At 41.5% G+C, this 24865-nt stretch overlaps 1 protein-coding gene across 2 annotated transcripts; it reads left to right on the forward strand.

The window, feature by feature from the left end:
- The first annotated feature begins 495 nt into the window (after window positions 1-495).
- Window positions 496-24442, forward strand: LOC149456106 (aminopeptidase RNPEPL1-like). Of its 2 annotated transcripts, none has more exons than XM_089685497.1 (7): window positions 496-1015; window positions 14172-14285; window positions 14751-14863; window positions 19050-19158; window positions 19238-19465; window positions 20964-21106; window positions 23377-24442. In XM_089685497.1, exons 3-7 carry the CDS (start codon window positions 14771-14773, stop codon window positions 23389-23391), a joined length of 588 nt encoding a protein of 195 aa, XP_089541623.1. In that variant the 5' UTR covers window positions 496-1015; window positions 14172-14285; window positions 14751-14770; the 3' UTR covers window positions 23392-24442. The 2 variants fall into 2 exon arrangements, with proteins under 2 accessions (XP_089541623.1, XP_089541622.1); XM_089685496.1 differs by lacking the exon at window positions 496-1015 and adding an exon at window positions 12198-12231.
- The last annotated feature ends 423 nt before the right edge of the window (window positions 24443-24865 follow it).

The following is a 24865-nucleotide window of genomic DNA, read 5'->3' on the forward strand; positions in this document are numbered from 1 at the left end:
GCCAAAATGTATTCTGTTATCTTTCTAGTAAAAAAAAAATCCCAAATTAGTTTATAACCAAAATTATAATTTTTAAACATTTTTTTTTACTATTTTATTTTTTTATATTTGTTTTTTTACATACTGTCACTCTAGGAGTGGAGTGTCACCATGGTGACACTACTTTTTTTATTTTTTTTTTACACTGATTGCTTTTACACGCATAAAGGCTGTAAAAGCAATCATTTCTCATTCTCTCTGGCTGCATTCTTGCAGCCATTGAATACTACTGTAAGAGCTGTGATTGGTCACAGCTTGTCACATGGTACAAGGGTGTTGTGAATAGCCTTGTACCATGTGACCTCTGTGGTCATTCACAGATTTCACACGTAGTAAGCAATGATGTCAGAAGTGACATCTTGCTTACTACTCTGCATGTGATCACTGATTGGCCAATCAGTGATCACATGATCGGGACCTCACACAGAGATCCTGTACTACGATCAGTGTTCCACACTGACACAGCGGGCACCGGATCGCGGTGCTGCGGGCTCCCAGGGAGCGTGCACAAGTGGGGGGTGGGGAGGCCGTTTATAAACGGCCACCCGACCCTGCACTGCCACCATCCAGCCGTTTATATACAGCGGCCGGACAGGAGGTGGTTAAATAAGATGACGTTTTACAAAAGTGTGTTTTGAGGTTTTTTGGTTACAATATGCAATAGCTTTTTGAAATGTCAGACTCTGAAGAAGATGAAGAAGCAATGGAAGTGACACCAACTGTTACTAAAGGGAAAAAAAGCTGGTCCTGCCAAAAAAGAGGAATCTCATGAGGAGAAGGAGGAGGAGGATGATGATGAAGAGGAGGATGATGATGGTATGTTCTATTTAGTATGTTGCATCTTGTATAACAGATAGTAGTTTTCTCTGCTAACTTCTGTTCTCTTCAGAGGGCACAAAAGACTGTGCAAAACGCAAAAAAGAGAGTAAAGGTGCTCCTGAAGCAAAGAAGTAGAAAACAGAAGGTGGAAATGAAGGTATTTTGTTTTGTAAAGCGCAAAGTTTTTATTTTACCAGAATAACTTTGTTGGCTGGGGACCCTCCCCCCCCCCTTTTTTTTTTGTTATATATAAAGTGCAAGGGGAATTTCTAAGCGAGTTTATATAAAACTTTTTAACCCATTTTTGCTCCTGCTCTTACTGGTACGACAGTGGCATGTAAAAATGCTGAGCCGTTACAGCTGTTTTTTTATACTTTACCAGGAAATTGAGCATTTGTTTTCATTAGTTTTTTGCTGAAAAATATTTAAAAAAAAAAAAAAAAAGTTCATACATTAAAATTTTTTTTCTACCTTCTTAAAATATTTTCAGGGTTTCGTGTGCATTTTTATGTACAAATGTGCACAAAATTTAAAAACATTGGCTCTGTAAGTGACGCTGGATGTATGCTGGACTCTTGGTTTCTGGCACCTATAGACCTTTCTCATGTACTATGCATATCCAGATGCACAGATTAATGAAAATGTCAGGAAATCCATATTGGCTGTGTGCATTCCAGTTGAGAAAATTTGAGAATTCTCACCTGGCAATATAATGGCCCTTCAGGGGTACAAGTGTCAAGAAACTTTCAGTTGAGTTTTCTCTTGTCAGTAGTATTAAGTCTGCAAGTGTCAATTTCCTTTAGATTTTCCAAAACATATGCGGTCAAACCTAAACTTTCAGTTTGTATGCAGTCAGGAAGGCTCTTGCGTGTCTTAGTTGAAGGTAAATCTAAAGGAAATTGAATAGGAAAGTTGTGTAATGTATGGCCAGCTTTAACCTCTGTTCTGCAGTTGCCATGGTGCTGCGCGTGTGATTGGTTATAACACCAACCATTAAATGGCTTGACAGTTTAGTTGAAAGATGCAGGTAACTGTGACAGTTTTTCTCATGGGATGCTCTGAATGTCATTTATGTGAAACTGTTAAATCGGTGTGTGTATATCTCTGCTTTTAGTTGTGTTCGTATAGTAGCATAATAGCGTTCCCTTGGGTCTCTGGGACAGATAATGAAGCTGAAATTCCTGCTTTACATGCTAATTCTATTCAATGTTGGCCATCATTTCAAAGTTCATGCCATATTTGCTAATGTGTATTTGGTATTTCTGGTTAAAATCTTTTTTCCCGAGTCATCTTCTAGGACAGCTCACTTGAGAGATAGGCTCCTCCCAAGAAACACCCGCTCCACCTTTTTCCTCTATAAGTAGCCTGTCTCCCAGGGGACCCTCAGTATTAGTATTTCCTCCGGCCAGGAATGAGCTACGCCCATTTTGTTGTTTTTTTCGGGCCGCCTGGCGAGGTGCTGAGGCCCCCTCTCCTCCTTTTCTAAGCAAGGCAGAGGCCTTGTGAGGGGGCTTCAGTCAGGTCCCTTTCGTGTGAGCCCCTCTGGGGTGGGGGTGACAGACCCCGAATGGTCCTAGCGGGGCTCTCCAGGGGGGCAGAGCCCGCTCGGCCGACCTGGGCAGGATTGCCTTTTCCCTGGGCTGAGGTGAGCTACCTTCTCCAGGATCTCTGCAGCATGGATGGTGGTCGGTCCAGGACGCTGGAATCGCGTAATTTCCAGGCGCCGGGAAGTGACGTCACTTCCGGCGTAGTAACAGGAAGCGGCGCCGCCATGTGCGTTATGGGCGGCGGGCCGTAGAACTCGCCCACACCACGGCCGCTTCTTCCACCGGCGGCCGTGAGAGGGAGGCCATCGCATGAGGACCCCAGGGAGAGGGCGGAGCCCACTAACCCTGAAAAGCAGCCGCACCAAGGGGGAGTTCGCGGTGAGGATGGAGGTAGATCTGTCAGGGCCGGGGGAGGCCTGCAGCAAGGTAAGGGCCTCGATCCCCCCTGCCCTCTCATCCCCCCTCTGCCCTTCTTCCCTACACTACCCTAGGGGCTTTCTGGGTGCTAGGGGGTGCACGTAGGGGCCCCGAGGGGGCTGCACGGTGGATGGACGCATTATGTTCCTCATCCCCAGGGGGCCCACAGGTGGAGGATAGGAAGAAAGAAGCTGGCAAGCACCTGGCGGAAGCAACTCTGCCAAGAGTGCATCGATAAGCTAATAAAAGAGGTGTCCGGGTCCCGCCCAGGACGAGCCCCAACCAGGCACTTCAGGCATTGCCCAGCAGGGGAAAAAAGAGGAAGCAGGGACCAGGCCGCCGCCGCAGTTAGAGAGACCGAGCTATCCAGCACTTTAGACTCGGAGGAAGGTGAAGGAGAGGACACGGAGGGCCTTCTGAAAGTGATCTACGACACTCTGGATCTGGAGGAGGAACAACTGGATCTCTCTCTCTCTCCGCGACCAGCTGTATGCAGGTCTACGACAAAAAAAAAAAAGAGAGAGCGGCCGCACATTCCCTGTGCATTCTACTTTATGGCCCACTATCAGAAGGGAATGGGAAGAGCCCGAAAAGGAGGCTTTCCTTTCCCAAAAACCTCAAGAGGAGATTTCCATTCAAGGAAGAAGAGGCTTCACTGTGGGAAACTTGCCCAAAGCTAGATGCTCCTCTTTCTAGAATCTCAAAAGCAACGGACCTATCCTTTGAGGACGGCGGCCCCCTGAAAGATCCAATGGATCGGAGAGCAGACACATTCCCGAAGAGAGCGTGGGAGGCATCTGTGGTGAACTTCAAGCCTGCAATAGCGACGACTTGTGTCTCCAGAACCTTGGATGTATGGTTGGGGCAGCTCCGCTCTCATCTAGAACAAGGCACCTCATCAGAAGAGATCCGGAAGTTGCTGCCAGTCTTAGGGAAAAGGATGGCTTTCATTGCAGACGCATCGGCGGAAACTATTAGCTTTACAGCTGAGTCAACTGCACTTATAAATTCTGCCAGAAGAGCTATCTGGTTAAAATCTTGACAGGGGGATCCTGCCTCTAAATCCAAACTCTGCGGTCTGCCCTTCGAGGGAAAACTCCTCTTCGGGCCAGAACTAAATTCAGTCCTGGAAAGGTCGGCCGATAGAAGGAAAGGCTTTCCAGTTCCAAGCAGGCCTACAGGGCGGAAGGGGTTTTGGCCCAACAGGCGGTATACGACGGAAACTAGGTTTCAGGGGCAGCGCACAGGCTGGGGATCAAGGAGAGGCAGGAATGAGTCAAGGGGAATGGAAGGCTTCCTCATCAAACCAGCCCAAGTGACTGGAGGAGCCAAGTGGGAGGAAGGCTGGGACACTTCCACACACAATGGCTGAAAATCACCCAGAACACTTATATTAGATGCAATCCGAACAGCTACAGAATAGAGTTCTCAAGACCCCCCCCCCCCCAAAGGTTCTTCGCAACACCCCTGCCGAGGGACAGGGGAAAAACGGACATATTAATAGACCTCCTGGATGGGATGCTCAGGCAGAATGTAATTTGCCAGCTGGAGGAGGAAGAGAGGGGGAGTGGTTTCTACTCCCATTTCTTCCTAAGAAGGAAGGCGCCGGGAACCTGCAGGATGATACTCAACCTGAAAAAGGTGAACGAGTTCGTGAAACCCAAAAAGTTTCGCATGGAGACCATACACACGGGGAAAGAACTCCGGCCACCAGGCGTATTTATGGCTGCGATAGATTTGAAGGACGCATATTTGCACGCCCCCATAAGGGAGGAATCAAAGACGTTTCTCAGGTTTGCACTGGAAGGCGCAGGAAGAACAATTCTATTTTCAGTTCAACGCACTCCCCTCTGGTCTGTCATCGGCTCCAAGGATATTCACCAAGATCCTAGCGGAACCGCTACAAGTTCTAAGATTGGAGGGGATAAACATCTTCCCTTATTTGGATGACCTATTTTTATTTGCAGATACAGAAAGGAGCCTGAGATCCCATGTACAGCGCACAATATCCTTCCTAGAGAACTTGGCATGGTTAATCAACAGGGGAAAATCCCAGCCAGTACCTTCCAAAAGGATCACGTATCTGGGGTATGCCCTGGATTCCACGAATACCTGCTTATACCTAACAGCGGAAAAAGCTCTCAAACTGCAGCAAGATACGAAGACCTTCCGGGGGATGGCGACCTGCACGGTCAGAGCCGTGATGAGGTTAGTGGGGCGCATGACAGCAGCCATACCCGGAGTGCAATGGGCACAGTTTCACTCCAGAATACTGCAGAACCATGTCCTTTCCCACTGGGATGGCAGCCAAGCAGCCTTAGATTCCAGGATCCGCCTCACACGCAAGGTGAGGGATTCGCTAAGGTGGTGGGGGAACATCCACACCTTAGAGGCTGGGAGAAAATGGCAGCAAGTCAGCCCGGTGAGAATCACCACAGCTGCGAGTATGTCAGGGTGGGGTGCTCACATGGAAGACCGCCTGGCCCAGGGCAAGTGGGACGCGGAAATCACGGGCAGATCATCAAACTACAAGGAATTGTTGGCAATCTTCAAAGCTTTTGTGGCTTTCCAGGGAAAGGTAGAGGGAAAGGAGGTTCAGATCTTATCCGACAACACAACGGCTGTTGCGTACTTAAAACAGGCAAGGGGGCACAAGGTCCCCAAGACTGATGGATCTGGCAGAAACCCTCCTGAGCTGGGCAGAGACAAACCTAGAGTCCATCACAGTAGTGTATCTGAAAGGAGATCTCAATCAGTTGGCGGACCAACTGAGCCGCAGAGAGGTCACCCGAACAGAGTGGTGCCTCAGCCGTACAGCATTCAATCAAATCTGCGCCAGATGGGGCACTCCCTCCATGGATCTCTTTGCCAACAGCCAAGATAGGAAGGATAGGATTTGAGCACAGGGATCTCTTGTTTGTTTGCTGTGCTGCAGCTCCTTCACTTTTCCATCTCTACTGCAGGAGGTTTGGCTATGTGGAGTTTGCTACTGCGGAGGAAGTGGAAAAAGCCCTGAAATTAAATGGAAAGAAGGTTCTTTGTTTTGCGATGAAAGTAGAGAAGGCCAACACTCCTGCAGAGAAAACAAAAAATGCAGAGAACATAAGATAGGATCTGTTGGTCCTCCCATATAGTACTTTTGTTTTTAAATTGATCCGTTGGCTAGTTTTTACATTTTCATAATATGATTATATATTAAATGTACACATCTAGCCTAATAGCAAGCAAGAATAGGTCCTGTGTATCTTTTGGATTCTAATTGACTTTAAGGCATGGATTGTGAAACTCTCTGTAAATCAAAGTCAATTACTGCTCACTCTTTGTTCCCTTTATAGTGATGCTGTTATTGGGGGGACCAAAAAGATGTTGGCATCCTGGTTGTTATGCTGACACACTGTTTTTAATACTTAATCACCAGTTTTAATAAAGTGAGCAGATAAGGAAGGTTGGGGTTCAGTCAAGCCTATATTTGCATCCTTGTTTCAACAATAGCTTCAGTTTCCTCATAAGTAAAGTTTGCAGTACTAGAGGAAGTAAATAGTAGCTTCTTCGTGGTGCATGTTCCAAAGTCGTAGAAATGTAGGCCTGATGTGTTCAGTTAGCCCTTCACAAAAGGTTTGTTCTGTGAGTTTAAATAAACGTTGCATTTCAGTAGTTTTCTAGAGCTATACCTGCATTCTAGTCTGCAGTGAAAATCGATGAATTTTCAAAGTGGGGCTGGTCTAAACTGAATCTAGCAGAACTCCAAGGTGGTGGTCCTGGAGCTGCTTATTTTTCCAGATGGGTTATCTGAACAAAATTTTTAATTTTAATGAAAATATTTTTAATACTTAAATGAAATGTGTGTAACTTCATAAGACTCGCTTTTAATCTCGGAGAGAGATGCACGAACTCTGTTTGTTAAGAACATCCCCTATAGCACAACTTCAGAGGAATTGCAAGAGATGTTTGAAAATGCCAAAGATATCCGTCTTCCAACTTCAAAAGATGGTGCTAGTAAGGGTAAATAGATCCATGCTGTCTTTGACTGCCTGCAAAAGAATTTGCACATTTTAAAGTGTTAGTAAACCGCAGGAGAAAAGTGATCCCTGCAGGTTAATGTCATAATATGCTAGTATGCACTGCATACTATCACATTATGTAAAGCTTATCTTAAAACTAAGCCCTCCGGTGGGGCACTGTCACTGCTGCAGAGGCTTCTGTCTTCACCTGGTCTTCCTTTTCAGGTTCTGTCTGATAGGGAGGGCCATGATGATGTCACTCATGCACGTGGGAGTCCTGGGCTACGGCACAGTACTCCGAAGGATTGGCATGGGTATGCCGTTCAGAGCGCATGCGTCGGCTTTAAAAAAGGATATCTTCTAAACAGTGCACGTTTAGGACATATCATTTTATCTACAGGTAAGGCTTATAAGCTTACCTGTAGGTAAAAGTTAAAAAAAAAAAAAGTTCACTACCACTTTAATGAGATTAAATGGATTTACCCACGCTTTATTGCATTGAGTTGCCCATTCGTTACTGCCAGTGTGTGGTAGCAGGCTTTAGAATTGCACAAGAATTTAATACAGTGCACTACAAAATACATACAGTTGTGTTCAAAATAATAGCAGTCAGACATCGCTAACCTGATCAATCACTGTTTTTGGTAGAAATATTTTTACATGGCAAATAATTTACTAGCAGGTGTAGTAGAGTAATAGAAATCCAACAGACCCAACAGTCATGACATGCATGCTGCTGATTCTTTGTAATTGAATCACTAATTGAAAGCGGCATGTTCAAAATCATAGCAGTGTGGAGTTCTATTAGTGAGGTCATTCATTCTTTGAAAATCAGGTGGCAATTATTGCCCTTAGTGAAGGAAGGCAGCAAATGTTGTACATGCTGTTTACAGTGCGATTCTCTCTGAAATTCTGAGGAAAATGGGTCGTTCCAGACATTGTTCAGAAGAACAGCGTACCTTGATTAAAAAGTTGATTGGAGAGGGGAAAACATATAAAGAAGTGCAGAAAATGATAGGCTGCTCAGCTAAAATGATCGCAAATGCTTTAAAATGGCAACCAAAACCTGAAAGACGTGGAAGAAAGCGAAAAACTACCATTCGAATGGATAGAAGAATAGCCAAAATGGCAAGGACTCAGCCAACAATCAGCTCCAGGAAGATCAAAGAAGGTCTAAAGTTACCTGTGAGTACTGTTACAATTAGAAGACGCCTATGTGAAGCCAAGCTATCTGCAAAAAGCCCCCGCAAAGTCCCATTGTTGAAAAAAAGACATGTGCTGAAGAGGTTACAATTTGCCAAAGAGCACATTGACTGGCCTAAAGAGAAATGGCGCAACATTTTGTGGACTGATGAAAATAAGATTGTTCTTTTTGGGTCTAGTGGCCGGAGACAGTTTGTCAGACGACCCCCAAACACTGAATTCAAGCCACAGTACACTGTGAAGACAGTGAGGCATGGTTGCGCAAGCATCATGATATGGGGATGTTTCTCGTACTACGGTGTTGGGCCTATTTATCGCATACCAGGGATCATGGGTTAGTGTGAATACATCAGAATACTTGAAGAGGTCATGCTGCCTTATGCTGAAGAGGAAATGTCCTTGAAATGGGTGTTCCAACAAGACAACGACCCCAAACACACCAGTAAACGTGCAACATCTTGGTTGCAGACCAACAAGATTGACGTTATGGAGTGGCCAGCCCAATCCCCGGATCTTAATCCAATAGAAAACTTGTGGGGTGACATCAAAAATGCAGTTTCTGAGGCAAAACCAAGAAATAGAGAAGAACTGTGGAATGTAGTCCAATCATCCTGGGCTGGAATACCTGTTCACAGGTGCCAGACGTTGGTTGACTCCATGCAACACAGATGTACAGCAGTTCTCAGAAACAGTGCTTATACAACTAAATATTAAGTGATTCAGAGGAAAGCAAAATCTTCAAACATTTTTCAGTTTATATAGTGAATGTTTGAGTTTGTAAAGAAGAATACAAACACTGCTATTTTTTTGAACAGTCCAATATACACTTTTCTTCAATTGTTTTAGAAGAACAACACAAATTTGATCTATTTTTCTTCATGTTTTGATTTGGAATAGAATGTGTAGTGTTCCCAATGCATTTGTGTGTATGGAAATAAAAGATATTAGAAGGATTTTGAGCTTTATTCACTTTTTTCAACACACTATTATTTGTGTGTGTGTGTGTGTGTGTGTGTATATATATATATATATATATATATATATATATATAATTTTCTGTATATATGTAAATATGTTTTTATTACTGTTTGTAAAATTTTAATAAACAGTGTTGTATATTAACCACCAGGGCAGCACCAGGAGTCGTGCAGCTCAGGAAAAGGTGAACCACATTCTTTCTGGGGCAGAATAGCATGTGCTGTCTTTATCGGCAGTACATGTTGCAGGTATAGAAAATTCATTTTTTTTTTCCCCGCAGTCATTAGCGGCTAATACTGGGAGAGCTTGGTACACCAACATAAGTGTATCTCGCAGGGGATGCTCCTTTGACACTTCCTGTCCACCCAGACCTATTGTTTTGGGTCCAATAATGTATCCTGCTTAACGGTCGCTAGGATTGAAGGCTTGGCTATTGATCCCAGGCATGGAAAGATCGGGGGGGTCTTCGGTCTTGTTTTCTCTGCACCAGAGCAAAAGGTGCCAGGAAGCTGGCTTCAGGGAGCTTCCATTACTGTATATATAAAAACCCACGGCAAAGCCTTGTCCTGGAAATGGTATATCTGCCAGTGCCTTACCCTGCATCGTGGAGATGCATCCAAGAACAATGCACTACAACAAAAAAACCACCAAAAAGGATATAGCACCCCATTGGCTATCAACGTCCGTATTTATTCTGGACGTAAAAAGTATATGGTGGAACCATACAAAACAATCATATCAATGCATATGCCCAACCCAAACAACCTCTCCCCCATTCTCCCGGCTAGACCTCCATCCCACTTTAGGGCACCCAGAGCCACCCCCACCCACTCCCCCCTGTATTCCCCTTGTCCCCCTATCCTAGAAATGCTGGGCAGTGTCCCACAAAGAGTCCCTCTGTAGCAGTGCATAACAGTATATATGGACCGGTCTCACCACGCGTATGCCAACATATTATTATTAGTATTATTATTATTACACAGGATTTATATAGCGCCAACAGTTTGCTCAGTGCTTTACAATATAACGGGAGACAATACAGTTCAATACAAAAGGGAAAGGAGGGCCCTGCTCCTTGGAGCTTACAATCTAGGAGGGAGGGGCTAGTGGTACAAAAGGAAGTAACTGTGGAGGATGGACTGGCTGTTAGAGTAAAAGATTCCATTATTATGGGATATCATCCTTAGCTCTGTGGCCGCAGTTCACAGTGTCCATGCATGGATGTGTGGAAACAGCACATACTATCCAGACTGGACATGGAGGCCTACGCCCTGAAGAAGCCCTGGCCAGTCGGAGGGGCAAAACATGTAGGCGGAAGGGATCACATCCTCCTATCCTGAGAGGTCTCCCTGAGAGCCTGTTCCATATATACTATTGTGTTGTAATTAGAAGAACCCACCTGCGTCATACAGGCTGTGTATGGGTCATTCAGCTACCTTTATACTGTGCAACTCTGGTGGGCTTGACCTGTCGACCCTGGGGTAGCCCAGATGGTGTCTGAGTAACTACTGCACTCTGGAGGGAGTAGCGGCATTGAGTGGCTGGGCACACCATGAGCTAATTAGTCCACCTCAAGTGGGGAATTGTAGTTGTCCCTCCGCTCTTTCCTCCCCCAAGTGGTGTTACACCCGGCATTACTTGTATTGGGACTATGTTGTTCTATTGCGGACTTGAGCCGAGTATTCATACTAACATAGACTCTTACCATCCTTCAGTTTTGGCACTGCTACTAGAAAGCATTTCTAGGATAGGGGGACCAGGGGAAGACAAGGAGGAGTGGGTGGTGGTGGCTCTGGGTGCCCTAGAGTCGGGTGGGTATCTAGCTGGGGGTGATGGGTGTTGGGTAGGGGGGATCAGTTGGAGGTGAGGGGGGAAGGGTGGAGGGGTGGTCTGGGTTGGGCATATGCATTGTTTTGTATGGTTCCAACATATACTTTTTACATCCAGAATAAATACTGCCATTGACAGCTGCTATATCCTTTTTGGTGGTTTTTGTTGTAGCTTCCATTACAGGACCTGGAAATCTTATATGCCGCACCCGTGGAAATGTTTGATTTAAAGGTTTTTGTTCCTTTTTTCCAATCCAGAGGAGAAATGAAATTGGTCCTCAGTACCTTTTTAAATGTCAGATTTCGGCTCTATCCATTTTTTCCCAGAGAAAATTGTTTCTCACTCCTTGATTCATACTTCGTGTAGAATGTAACGTGGACGGTCCCACTTGAACATGGTCTTGGCTGTCCTTGCAGAAGCCACCTTTTGAACCAGTTCCAGAGACTTTTAGTCCTTTGACTCGGAAGGTGGCTTCTTTGGTTACTAGCACTCTTGCAAGAGAGTGTCAAAGCCTGGAGGCTCTTTCATGTAAGTAGCCGTTCTTGGTCTTGCATCACGATAAGGTGATCTTGCATCCTCATTCATCTTTCTTGCCTAGAGTGGTTTCTAGTTTTCACTTGAATCAGGACAGTGTCTTGCCTTTATTTTTTCCTAGTCCACTGGTGGCAGGGAAAAGATTGTTGCATACTCTGGATATAGTTCGGGTGGTTAGGAGATTTACTCGAGTTTGGTGGCACAGGTCAGGAATCCTGGTTTGCACTGCCAGAAGGGCCCAGGAAGGGCAGGCAGTATCCAGACCAGCTATTTCTCATTGGATCTGCCAGTTACTCTTTCAAGCCTATGAGGGTGAGAGTACACTCTACCAGGAGTGTGGGGGCATCTTGGGCTATCCGCCACCAGGCGTCAGTTGCTCAAGTTTGTAAGGCCACTACAATGTCTTTGGTTCATACATTTACAAGGTTTTATCGGTGGATGTCAGAGCTGCGGATGATTCTGCCTTTGGCCTCACCGTGTCACGTACTGCTGATTAGGACCTTTGGGATTGATAGTGGTTATTACGGTGTCACTCACCCCTCAGATATTTTATTGCTTTAGGACATCCCACATAGTCATGAATAGCCTGCTTTGTGCCCTGTGATGTAGGATAAAGAAAATTTATCCTACATCACAGGGCAGCGCTTTCTGGAATTTCACTGCTTGCTACAGAAACTGAAGTACTTCCTGTGTAGAAGGGGTTATATAGAGGAGGACTTGCTGTTTGATAACCCACATAGTCATGAATAGCCTACTCTGTGTCCTATGATGTACTACAAGAAATGGATTTTACAGGTAATTCATTTTACAGGTAATCTGATGCCAGCTTCAGACGTGAGGTTCTTCAGGCAGCTCTTTGAGCTGTGAGGTGTCCCCATTTCTTTTGTTTTTTGTTTTTAAACTTGCCAGCAGTCTATAAATTCCTGTGTTTTTTTGTGATTTATTTATTTATTTATTTTTTTTCTAAAAGTGGTTGTAAACTCTTACATATACACAGTGAAGTGAGTAGTCTCAGATGAGACACAGAGATGAAACAAATTCTACTGCAAAATGTTATTTATTTATTTCAGGTACTTATATAGCGCCGTCAATTTATGCAGCGCTTTACATATATATATATTATACATTCACATCAGTCCTTAACCCTCAAGGGGCGTACAATCTAAGGCATTTTACTTGTTTACCTGCAAAGAAACTTGCAGAGCTGTGTTCTGAGTAGACATGCTGATAACAGGAAGAAGCATCAGAGAGAAACTTCACATAGAGCTTTGGAGAATGACAAGTAAACACTACATCATATATATGTGCCTTGTTCAGACTTCATGACTGAGGTTTACAACCACTTTAATGTAAAACCAATTTCTTAAAGTTCATTGCAGGTCACAGGTCCATTCTCTTTGGCTGTATTCATGCTCTTAGTACTGCTTTTCCATAAAATTGAGGCATGTTGGGAGTAGGAGGGTTCTACTGGGTTGGCCACAAGTTTTGTTTGCCAGTCTCCAAATTTTCCAGTAGGCAGCAGTGTGACTTTGACAGTTTCTGAATTCTTGTGTTCCTCAATGAACTAGAAGTAATTTGGGGATTTTTAGGCTTACCGTAAAAATTGATTTTTTTGGAGGTCCATTCAGAACACAGGTTCATCCCCTGTTTCTATGTTCATGCTTTTAGATACTGTTTTTCCACAAAAATGAGGCATGTGGGAGTAGGAGGGGGTATATTGGGCTGGCCACAATTTTTGTTTGACAGCGTCCAAATTCTCCGGTAGGCAGCAGTATAATACCAAATACACTAAAATCACTGTATCAAAGCATTTCACATACATGTTGTCCCTACTGCTTTGTCCTGTGCCCTGCCTGCATTTTTACCGTTCTTTCTGCCTTGAAACTGAGAAATGTCCATGGCGTCCAAAAAGCATCCCTTTTAGGTCAAAAGCGGTTTTAGACCAGCTAGAAAATAGCGGTAGTAAATTAGAACCACTTGCAGAATTGAGTGATAATGATTGGTGGGGAAATTCATCAGACACTGAAATCGATTTTGCGACTTTACTCAGTGATGTGGGAACTTGGTGCTATATTTCAAATTTCAGTGTTTTTGGTTTGATTATATTATTGAATTAAATGTATTATTATATTATTATTATTATATTATTTTTTATGATTATTTATTAAATTATAATTTATGATTTCGTGTTTCAAATTTTATCATACCCGGGATGTTTACTAGACTCTTGTATGGACAGATTTCAGTGAGTTATTCCTAAAAATTACTGGCCTACAATAAAAAAAAAATACATATTTCCATGCAAAAAAATGTACCGCTTTGAGCACAGAAATACTGACATAATCAGACCTCTAAGGAGGCTAATGAACTCCAAGAAATAGTAAGTGCTAAAATCACATATCTTGACCCTTTTTCAAATACCTGTTTGAAAGCTTACCTTACAGCTCTTTGTGGCCTTAATAGCAGCAAATGTACCATCTAAACTCTTGCATGTAGCAGCCACTCTGGAATTAGAACAGTCATCTACTTTAAAAATTGGTTATCTTACAGAATCACTACTTTGAACATAAATAATTACTTTCATTTGTCCTCTACAGTCTCCCTTCATTAGAGTTTAGAAATGAAAAACATAAGATTTTTAGTAATCTCTGAAAATCCATGTATTTCATGGATTCTGCGTTAATGTATATTGATAGGTCTGACAGGACAATTTTAATCAAGCTGCATGTTTCATCCTAATGTGTATTTGGTGTGTTTTTTTTTTTTTCTTTCCTATGTAACTCCATGTTCTATGTTTTGACAGGTGCTGCTTTCACGTGTCTAGAGACAACTTTTCGACTTGAAGCTTTGCACAGACAGATCCGAATCCTTGGTCACGATATACCATTCAGCCGATTGCAGGCCAAACTGGATCCAGGTAAAAAGTCTGTAAGAACTTTTGTAAATTTTTAGCCAACTAAAGTGTTTTTTGATATACGCTTTAATGCAGAATTGAGGTGAACGTGTTTACAACTGGGTAACGAATGCCAGCCTCCACAGCTGCTTATATTAACCTACTCTGCTCCCCTGTCACTAAGTTCACCTCACATCAGGAGCGATGAGCACAGGGCTTAGGGATCTCCACCCCCATATGACATTCTAAGTGCCTGATCAGCACTGTCATTTGGGAAAAAGAGTGAGTCATACGCCCGGAAATACCAGGTATGTCAGTTTACTTTCCTGGAAAAATAAGGAAGCAATGGAAGGGAATGCAAGTATAGCCTCTTATTGGGGCCTGAGAATTAAAGTTAACTTTTTTCAGGTTGACATTAACAATTTTATTTTCATATTTACAAATAGCTAAAAATAATATCCTGTCTTATTTCTTTTTTGTTGTCTTTAGGTGTAAACCCTAGTAACCTCATGAACTTATTCACCTATGAGAAGGGCTTTTGCTTTGTGCACTATTTGTCCCAGTTATGCGGGGACCAGGACAACTTTGATGCCTTCCTCAGGGTAAGGATAAACTGGGAAATCAACAAAGCTCCCTGTGCCATTTTAATTGTCAGGTGTGGCCTGCGCCATATTAACCACTTGGATTGGAATGGTGAAGTCTTGGTTATTACTGCAGCTGCAGCAATTATCGAGTTATCATTTTCTTCAGCCAGCGATTCCCTTCCTTGTAAATGTAATCATAGCAGCTATAAAAGCCATTACAGGTGGCTGTAGGGGTGGTCTCACGAGCGGCGGCATTGATTTCAGTAAACACAGTAAAAGGAACTGATCTTGTTCCTCCCACTGTGTGATGTCAGAACCCAGAAGTGGCAAGAAATTTGAAGTTTTAGTTGTGAATGTGTTTCAACGTGGAGAGGAGAGCCACGTTGGAACAGCAATTGGTAGATACTCACCACTACTGCTATGGTGCAATATATGATTTATAGTTCCATTTGGTGAACAAAAGCTGGTTGAGCCTTTCAGTAGGCTTTAAATGAGGTGAGCGCATATTGAGAATACAATAAGAAGTCACCGGGAATTGTGATTTCTCACTTTGGATTTGTTACTTTCTTCACTAGAGAGACTTTTTTATTATCACTTTTTTATGGGTTGTGTATCACATTATCACAATGGACGTTTATCACTATTAATTACACGTATAGAGATTATTTATATTTGTATTGTTTTATATATTTTTCTTGGGAGATATGAAATTTGTTATATAATGTTTTATTGGTAATTAGGAGCACGGCACTATCGTTTAAATTTGTTTATAAAACATTGCAGTACCCACCATTTTATTCACTAGGGTAAATGTTTGGGGGTTCAAAGTAATTTCCTAGCAAAAAATATTAATTTTTTTCATGTGAACAAAAATTGTCAGAAAAGGCTTGGTCATCATGGGGTTAGAAGAGTGAGTGATGTGAGGCATAAACTTCTAATGCTGGGCATAAAATGCCCCCACCCCAAAAAATGACCCCTTTTTGGAAAGTAGACACCCCAAACATTTTGCTGAGAGGCATGTTGAGTCAATAGAAGAATTTATTTTTTTACCACAAGTTTTTGGAAAATGATCCCCCAAAAAATTATTTTTTTCTTGCACAAAATTGTGACTTACATGATTTATTGCTCACACATGCCATGGGTATATGTGGAATTACTCCCCAAAATACATTCTGCTACTTCTCCCAAGTATGGGGACACCACATGTGAGAGACTTTTTGGCAGTCTAGCCAAGTACAGGACCCCAAAATCCAATAAGCACCTTCAGGCTTTTAAAGGGCCTTCTTTCCTTATTACACTTCCTGACTACCTATCACAGTTTCGGAGTCCCTGAAATGCCAGAATAGCACCATCACCCCCCCCCCCCCCCCAAATGACCCCTTTCTGGAAAGTAGACTCCCCAAGGAATTTGATAAGAAGCATGGTGAGTATTTTGCAGATCTCGTTTGTTGCCACAAGCTTTTGGAAAAGGAAGAAAGAAAACAAAAACATTTTTTCTTTTTCTAAATTTCAAAACCTTGTGAGAAAAAAATAGATCTGCAAAATATTCACCATGCCTCTTTTTAAATTCCTTTGGGTGTCTACTTTCCAAAAAGGGGTCATTTGGGGGGGTTAGGTGCTATCCTGGCATTTCAGGGCCTTCGAAATGGTGATAGGTAGTGAGGAAGTGAAATGCGGAAGTTATGCGCCTTCAGGCTTTCAAAGTGGTCATTGGATTTCAGGCTCCTGTATGTGGCTAGGCTCCCAAAAAGTCACGCACATGTGGTATCCCCATACTCGGTAGAAGTAGCAGAATTTATTTTGTCGTGTAATTCCACATATACCCATGGCTTGTGTGAACAATATATCATTTAACCTCCCTGGCGGTATGATTATTTCAAATTTTTGGTGCTGAAAGCGGTACCATTATTTTGCATGGAAATATGTAGTTTTTTTATTGTAGGCTGTAATATTTAGGAATAACTCACTGAAATCTGTCCGAACAAGAGTCTATTAAACATCCCCGGTATGATAAAATTTGAAACACAAAATCATAAATTATAATTTAATAAATAATCATAAAAAATAATAATATAATAATAATACATTTAATTCAATAATATAATCAAACCGAAAACACTGAAATTTGAAATATAGTGCCAAGTTTGCACATCACTGAGCAAAGTCGCAAAATCGTTTTCAGTGTCTGATGACGAATTTCCCCACAAATCATTATCACTCAATTCTGCAAGTGGTTCTGATTTACTATCGCTGTTCTCTAGCTGATCTAAACCGCTTTTGACCTAAAGGGACACTTTTTGGACGTCATGGACGTTTCTCAGTTTCCAGGCAGAAAGAACAGACAAAATGCAGGCAGGGCACAGGTCAAAGCACTCGGGACAAAATGTATGTGAAATTGGTTGAGACAGCAATGTTTTACTATGTAAAATGTGAAAAAAAAAAAATTACATTATTTAAAATTTTTAAATTTCCCGCCGCCGGCGGCGCCTGTACGTCCCGACGTCACAGGGACAGGACACAGAAGCCGGATGTCGGCATCGGCCGAAGGAGATGGCCAGGGACGCTGCAGGGGACACATCGTGGGAGCGCAGGGTAAGGTAAGTTAAGAACACATGCCGGAGCAGTGCCGCATGGTATTCCCGAGTGTAGCTCGGGGTTACCGCTCTTGGTACTGAAATGTTCCCCCGAGCTACACTCGGGAATACCGCCAAGGAGGTTAAGTGACAACTTTGTGTGGGAAAAAAAAAAAAAAAGTTTTTGTCATTTTCCAAAAACGTGTGGAAAAACAATAAATCTTCCATGAACTCAATATGCCTCTCAGCAGATAGCTTAGGGTGTCTAATTTCCGAAAAGGGGTCATTTGGGGGTGTTTGTACTGTCCTGGTATTTTAGCACCTCAAGAAATGTGGCAGTCAGAAAGTAAAAGCTGTGTAAATTCCAGTATCTATACCATAGTTTGTAGACGCTATATCTTTCACACAAAGAAATCAATATACACTTATTGGGATTTTTTTTTTTACCAAAAACATGTAGCAGAATACATTTTGTCCTAAATTTATGATGAAATTTGCGTTTTTTAGATATTTTTTTCATGACAAATGAGGAAATATTATTTTTCAAAAATAATAGCGCAAAAAATAAAAAGCACACAAGTGATCAAATACCACCGAAAGAAAGCTCTATTTGTGTGAAATAATGGACATAAATTTCATTTATGTACAGCATTGCATGACCGCGCAGTTGTCAGTTGAACTAGTGCAGCGCTGTGTTGCAAAAAATGGTGTAAATTGCAGTATGTATACCATAGTTTGTAGACACTATAACTTTCACACAAAGCAATCAATATCCACTTATTGGGATTTTTTTACCAAAAACATGTAGCAGAATACATTTTGGCATAAATTTATGACTATTTATGAGTTTACTATATATTTTTTTTATAGTCGAAAGTAAGAAATATTTTTTTTCAAAATTTTCGGTCTTTTTTTGTTAATTGCGCAAAAAATAAAAAGCACACAGATGATCAAATACCACTGAAAAAAGCTTTATTTGTGTGGGAAAAAAAAGGACGTAAATTTTGTTTGGGTAAAGCATTGCATGACTGTGCAATTACCAGTTGAAATAGTGCACTGCCGAATAGCATAAAAAGGCCTGGTCAGGAAAGGGGGCAAATCCTTAGGAGGGCAATTGGTTAAAGATGATTTTATCCTCCGTGCCCACAGAGGTGAATAAGTGCTTTTTTTAAAGTGCTTTTACAGCTTGTTTGGAATACATAAGTATTTTAGTGTACATATTCTAGGCATAGATTCCCTTTACAACTTTGGATAATTAACTTACATGCAAACATTGTGCATGCATCATAATTGGAGGTGAATATCATGAAGATACTGTACTAATTCCAACAGACTTCTATGTACAGTTTAAAAGGTTGCAGTTTTTTCTAAGATTGAGGTTTAGTATACCTAATAACAACCCTTCGAGACAAACTTTACATGTTGCTGGGGTCCATTTCCAAAGTCCATGTTTTCCCATTGCCATATAATATCTACTGAAATCCTTTAATTTGTTTTTACATTATTTTAGTTATTTTCATTATGCCCTTTTAACAAACTTTTGCTAGTTGCACTCTAAAATATATTTGTGTTTTTATAATTGACTTTAATTTTTGTTTCCTAGAAAATCATTTCCACTCTTTGCCTTTCAGGATTATATTGAGAGGTTTAAGTTCCACAGTGTTGTAGCGAATGATCTGCTGGAGTCCTATCTCAGCTTTTTCCCTCATTTAAGGGGTGAGAGTCCATCATATAGTGAAGGTAAGATAAGGTAATAGGTAAAACATATACTTCTTCTCGTATATAAAATGTGTCCTCATTATGTTTTCACCAATGTCAGGTCTAGACTTTGATCGCTGGCTTAATGCTCCAGGACCTCCCCTGACCCAGCCAGATCTTTCTCAGGGATCTGTGTTCACTTCTTCAGTGGAAGCATTGAATCAGCTGTGGATGGCTGAACCTTTGGATATTGAAGCTGCTGCCACCTTTGTCAATATCGCAGATTGGCAAACTTTCCAGACTGTACTCTTTTTGGACAAGCTGTTAGATCAATCTCCACTGCGACCAGGTGACTGCAAGCTATATTACTATTAGTAGCTTTGACGTTTATTGTAGCTATACATATGCTGCTATTCTCACATGGTTGTCTTTCTTAATGGTTATCAGTACAAGAATCCTAGTATCACCATGTTTAAAAATTGCAGTTTACCTGAAGTTAACATTGTCTTAAAAAATAAAAAAAAATATGAACATTAGTAGAGAATGGTGAGTTAAAAATAACATCTGTCTTGATAATTAACCTCTGTTTGTAAAATTGTAGGCTTGCCAATAATATATACAGAGCAGTTGTCCATAGCAACCAGTCAGTTTCTGGTCGAAAATAAGAACTTTTTACTGCCAACTCTGTTACTATTACTTCAGCTCAACAAAAACATGGTAATAACCACTTCCCGACCACCCTATAGCAGAAATACTGCTACAAGGTGGCACGGGTGTGCAAAATCACATGTATATATACATGATTTTGCATTTCCGGATAGAGAGCGCGTGCCATTCGTGGCCACGGCTGTCAATCACCAGGTCCTGGCCGGTGATTACTTGTCGGTGATTGCTGAGCATTTCCGACAGGAGAACTGTTTGTAAACAAAACAGTTCTCCTCCCTGTCAGCTCCAGCACACTGCTTTGGATGGCTGTGCACAGCACAACCATCTAAAGTAGTGTGCTTACAGTGAAGCGCACGGACACAGCACATAGTGAAACAGTACACAGTTAGCCCTTTGATCGCCCCTCATGTTAACCCCTTCCTGCCCAGTGCCATTAGTACAGTGTCAGTGCTTTTCTTTTAGTACTGATTACTGTATTGGTGTCACTGGGGATGTCAGTGACACCAAGTCAGTTCCCCCCAGTGTCAGAATGCCTGCCGCAGTCCCGCTCTAGGTCGCTGATTGCCGCCATTACTGGTAAAAAAAAAAAAAATTACATTATATATACCGCCATTTGAAAACGCTATAACTTTCATGTAAACCAATTCATTTACACGTATTGAGATTTTTTTTTTAGCAAAGTCATGTAGCAGAATACATTTTGGCCTGAATTTATGACGAAATTAGATTTTTAAAAAATTTTTTACTGGACATGTTTAATAGCAAAAAGTCAAAAATATTGTTTTTTTTTCTCAAAATTGTCGGTCTTTTTTTTTTTTTTTATTATAGCGCAAAAAAATAAAAACCACACAGGTGATCAAATACCACAGAAAGAAAGCTCAATTCTTGGGAAAAAACGGATGTAAATTTAAAATGGGTGCAGTGTTGCATGACCGCGCAATTGTCAGTCAAAGTAACACAGCGTCGTAACGCAAAAAATGGCCTGATCAGGAAGGGGGGTAAATTATCTGGAGGGCAAGTGGTTGACAAACTCGAGGCAGCAATAGAATCCACACGTTTGTTTACATTTCCTCAGTAGACAGTTGGCTTTCTTGTAGAAATAATGCAGGCAGCTAGATTTGAGTAAAGACACTGGTAGACCAGGCATGTTGTATCTGAGCCTTCTTTTTTCTTTTACTTAGAGGTGATGCTTCAGCTGTCCCTGTGCTATTCTTCTGATCTGGCTACTATGAACACAGAAATCCGAATCCGCTGGTTACAGATTGTGGTGCGACACAACTTCCAGTCAGACTTGCCCCGAGTGCGCCATTTCCTACTCTGCCAAGTAATTGAAATCTTTATAAAGTATTTAATGCGACTTGAAACATGTTTGTCTTCTGCGTGCACTTAGCTTATATCAACAAAGAACACTCAAAAGCTACAAGGGATCATTTTAAAGAAGTTCATACCTTTTTGAGCTAAGAATTAAAACTGAATTCCAAGTTACTATAAAAATGGAAGCTTGCATTGGAACCAGTGCCCCCCCTTCCACAATGCAGTGGTGAAATTCTCCTTTAGTTTAGGGGGATTGGAAAAAGTAGATATATGGCACATACATTTTTCCCCACTTCCTCTCGCTATCCCCCAGTATGACAGGTACCAGACGCACTTCCCTTTGCCACTTCTGTGGTTACAGCCTCTCCAAGTCATCACATACAATGCAGGAACCAAGTGGTCCTGCATTGTACATGATGCCAAAGGCCCACCCATATCCTGCTCACATCATAGGGCTGAAGAGTGCTGGCTGCCAGAAGTGCGATGAATGAGGTAAGCCTTCTGACAAAACAAGAATTTAATCATTGTAGAGTGGGACAGGTGCCCACTGCCAAGTAAACGTTTACAGGAACCCAGAGTTCAGCTTTATGTGTTGGTCTTAAAATCCTAATTCAGTTTTCAGTGGTTCTTACTTTGCCGAAGCTCATAATCTTCTAAGAATTCAACAGTGGTCCCAAAGTAAAAAAAAATCAAATGTACTCTATGACCTTTAGGTCTATGAAGTTTAGCTAGTTCTCAACAGTTTTGAGTGGGCTTTGCTTTTAAAGGAGAGGTAGGACCAAAGCTCTTTCGGCCCTACTTCTCTTGTGGGTCACCGGAGCGCACTTAGTTGTGCAGTTCTGTGACCCATATTCAGCCAACAGTAGGCTAGTCTGCTGATGTCACTTAGCCAGTCCAGGCTTTTTATTGATTCCCGCACTTCTCTTTTAAAGATTAAGTGCACTTTTAAAACATATCTGATTCTTTAGGTTCCTGCATTTTTATACCTCCAAGTGTTTTTTTATAAAGTAGTATAACTGAATAAATAGAAATATATACCAGGGTTTGTTAAAAGCTTATACTAGAGACTGGGCTGTTGTAACTGATCTACTAGTGGTTGGCCAGTCTATGGCATAGTAGGTTCCATATATTAAACTGGTATGGTGCATACCAGTTTAATTAAGAATGTGTTTTGTTTTGTTTTTTTTTGTTTATTCTTTTATATGCAGTTATTTATTTTTGTTTTTGTTAACTACTTCAAGTCCGGACACTTTCACCCCCTTCCTGTCCAGGCCAATTTTCAGCTTTCAGCGCTATCACACTTTGAATGACAATTGCGCAGTCATGCAACACTGTACCCATATGAATTTTTTAGCATTTTTTTGATACAGATAAAGCTTTATTTTGGTGGTATTTATTCACCACTGGGATTTTTATTTTTTTTTGTTATATAAATGAAAAGGTCCAAAATTATAGAAAAAAGTGTTTTTCTTATAAAATTTTGCAAATAAATAATATTTCATCATAAATCTTGGCCAAAATTTAAAAAGTTATCTTTTTAGTAAAAAAAAATAACCCAAATTAGTTTATAACCAAAAATTATAATTTAAAAAAACATTTTTTACATTTTTATTTAATTTTTTTTATTATTATTTATGTTTTTTTTTTCATACTGTCACCCTAGCAGTACAGTGTCACCATGGTGACACAGTACTACTTGTGGGGGGTGAGGAAGATTTTTTTTTTTTTTTTACGCTGATTGCTTTTATACCCATAAAGGATGTAAAAGCAATCATTTCTCCTTCTCTCTGGTTGCATTCTTGCAGCCATTGAGAAATGCTGTGTGAGCTGTGATTGGTCACAGCTTGTCACATGGTACAAGGCTGTTGTGAATAGCCTTGTACCTTGTGACCTTTGTGATCATTCACAGATTTCACACATAGTAAGCAATGTTGTCAGAAGTGACATCTTGCTTACTACTCTGCATGTGATCACTGAATAGCCAATCAGTGATCACATGATCGGGACCTCGCACAGAGGTCCCGTCCGACGATCGGTGTTTCACTGTGTCCGGAGGACACAGCTGGCGCCGGATCGCGGTGCTGCACGCTCCCAGGGAGCGCACACAGCTTGAAAATGCGGGTGCCGGTTATGAACGGCAACCCGCCCCTGGACTGCCACCGTCCTACCGTTTATAAACAGCGGCTGGACGGGAAGTGGTTAATAGTACATGCTATTTATAACAGTAAGAGTTGTTATACTTCTAATATATGCCCCTTTTTATCTTCTGTTTTATTTTAGACATCTAGGATGTAAACTATCCCACTTTATGAAGATCTTAGCGCTGGACCACTGAAATCATGTGCCCTGGAAATCTTCTGTCAGACTCATGGACGATTACATCCAAATCTACGTAAAACCATCCAGCAGATCCTGGCTCAGGGAGGTTCTGTGGTGCAGCCGGACTCTGCCTTGCCTGTGCTGTCTACTGAACTCTATACACAAGGCTCTTCCTCTCTCAGGGATGTGAATGTGACAGCCTGACGGAGCTTACCCAGCAATGATGCATCTGCTAAGTAACTCCTAATTCCAGCTGGCTGTGCCTTGCCCAGACCCAGCAGAAGAGTTAGGAGTGTTGTGGAAATTTGCACTGGGATGGATCATGCTATCCAACCCACTTATATTTTGTGGAGAGCAATGAAGCCCCAAGGACTGAACTTTTTTATAACTAGCCTTCAGATGGCAGTTAGGTGCCAATGGTGCATACATTTTGTGTGGAGTAAAGAGCCTGCTGTGGGTCTGCTAAAGTTGATTTAAACACATCTATGCATTTTATATCTCATTTGCAGTATGTATAGACACCTTCTTAGTGAAGATATTTGTTACTCTAAAATCTCCCTGAAGAAAAAGAAGATTTTTTTTTATTATTTAAAATTGTTTAAATGAGCTCTTGAGTGTTAACGGATAATTGGAGTGGTATGCCCATGTTAATTTTACTGAAAGGCATGGACCAAGCCGCTTCAAAACACACATTTTGGGCTATGTCTCAAATGTTTACAACGTATGTGGGCTTGACACTTAGTAGAAGTTAAGGTAGAGGCTGGTAGGTCCAGGATGAGTTTGAGACTAAGTGAAAGAAAAAAAAAAGCATGAAGGGCACTGCAAAAAAAAAGTATGTTCCCCATTAATTTTTTCATTATGGATTTAATATTTTGCTGCTTGTCGTGGCAAGGCACATATTTTGGTTTATCTTGATTATGATTGTTAAATGGGCAGAGGGATAATTATTTCTGCTTAATCAAAAATGTTATTTCTAAGCTTGCTCTAACTCTCCAGCACTTTTGGATTTTAAAACTCTGCTTAAACATTTGGAGTACTGTTTTTATTTTACCCAATTTCATTTTGATTGCTAGTGGTGCAGATTAACCATTTTAAATTGTTTTAGTGTGATAGCAAGTTAAACCCTTACCTTAAATTGACTAGGGCAGATTCTTTTTCTAGCTGCACTTTAATTTACCCGCTCATTCCATCTCTATTAGTAGCAGCCCATACTGTTGTTATCAACAAGGCATTTGGTTCTGTTTTGGTCCCTGACAAAAAGGCTTACCAGCAATGCATGTTTATTTCTTCATATTTGGCCAGTTGACTCTCCTCTCCTTCTTCTTTTTTTTTTTTTTTCCTGTGATGTTTAGACGATTGGTCAGAGGCAATATTCCATTTATAATTTATTCCCCCAGCCCTGTGGCTCTTTTTACTGTCATATACCAGCAAATCATTGCCCTTTGATATA

The sequence above is a fragment of the Staurois parvus genome, unplaced genomic scaffold, assembly GCF_062004578.1.
Source record: "Staurois parvus isolate SC_StPar_1 unplaced genomic scaffold, SC_StPar_1.0 ptg000376l, whole genome shotgun sequence".
NCBI lineage: Eukaryota > Metazoa > Chordata > Amphibia > Anura > Ranidae > Staurois > Staurois parvus.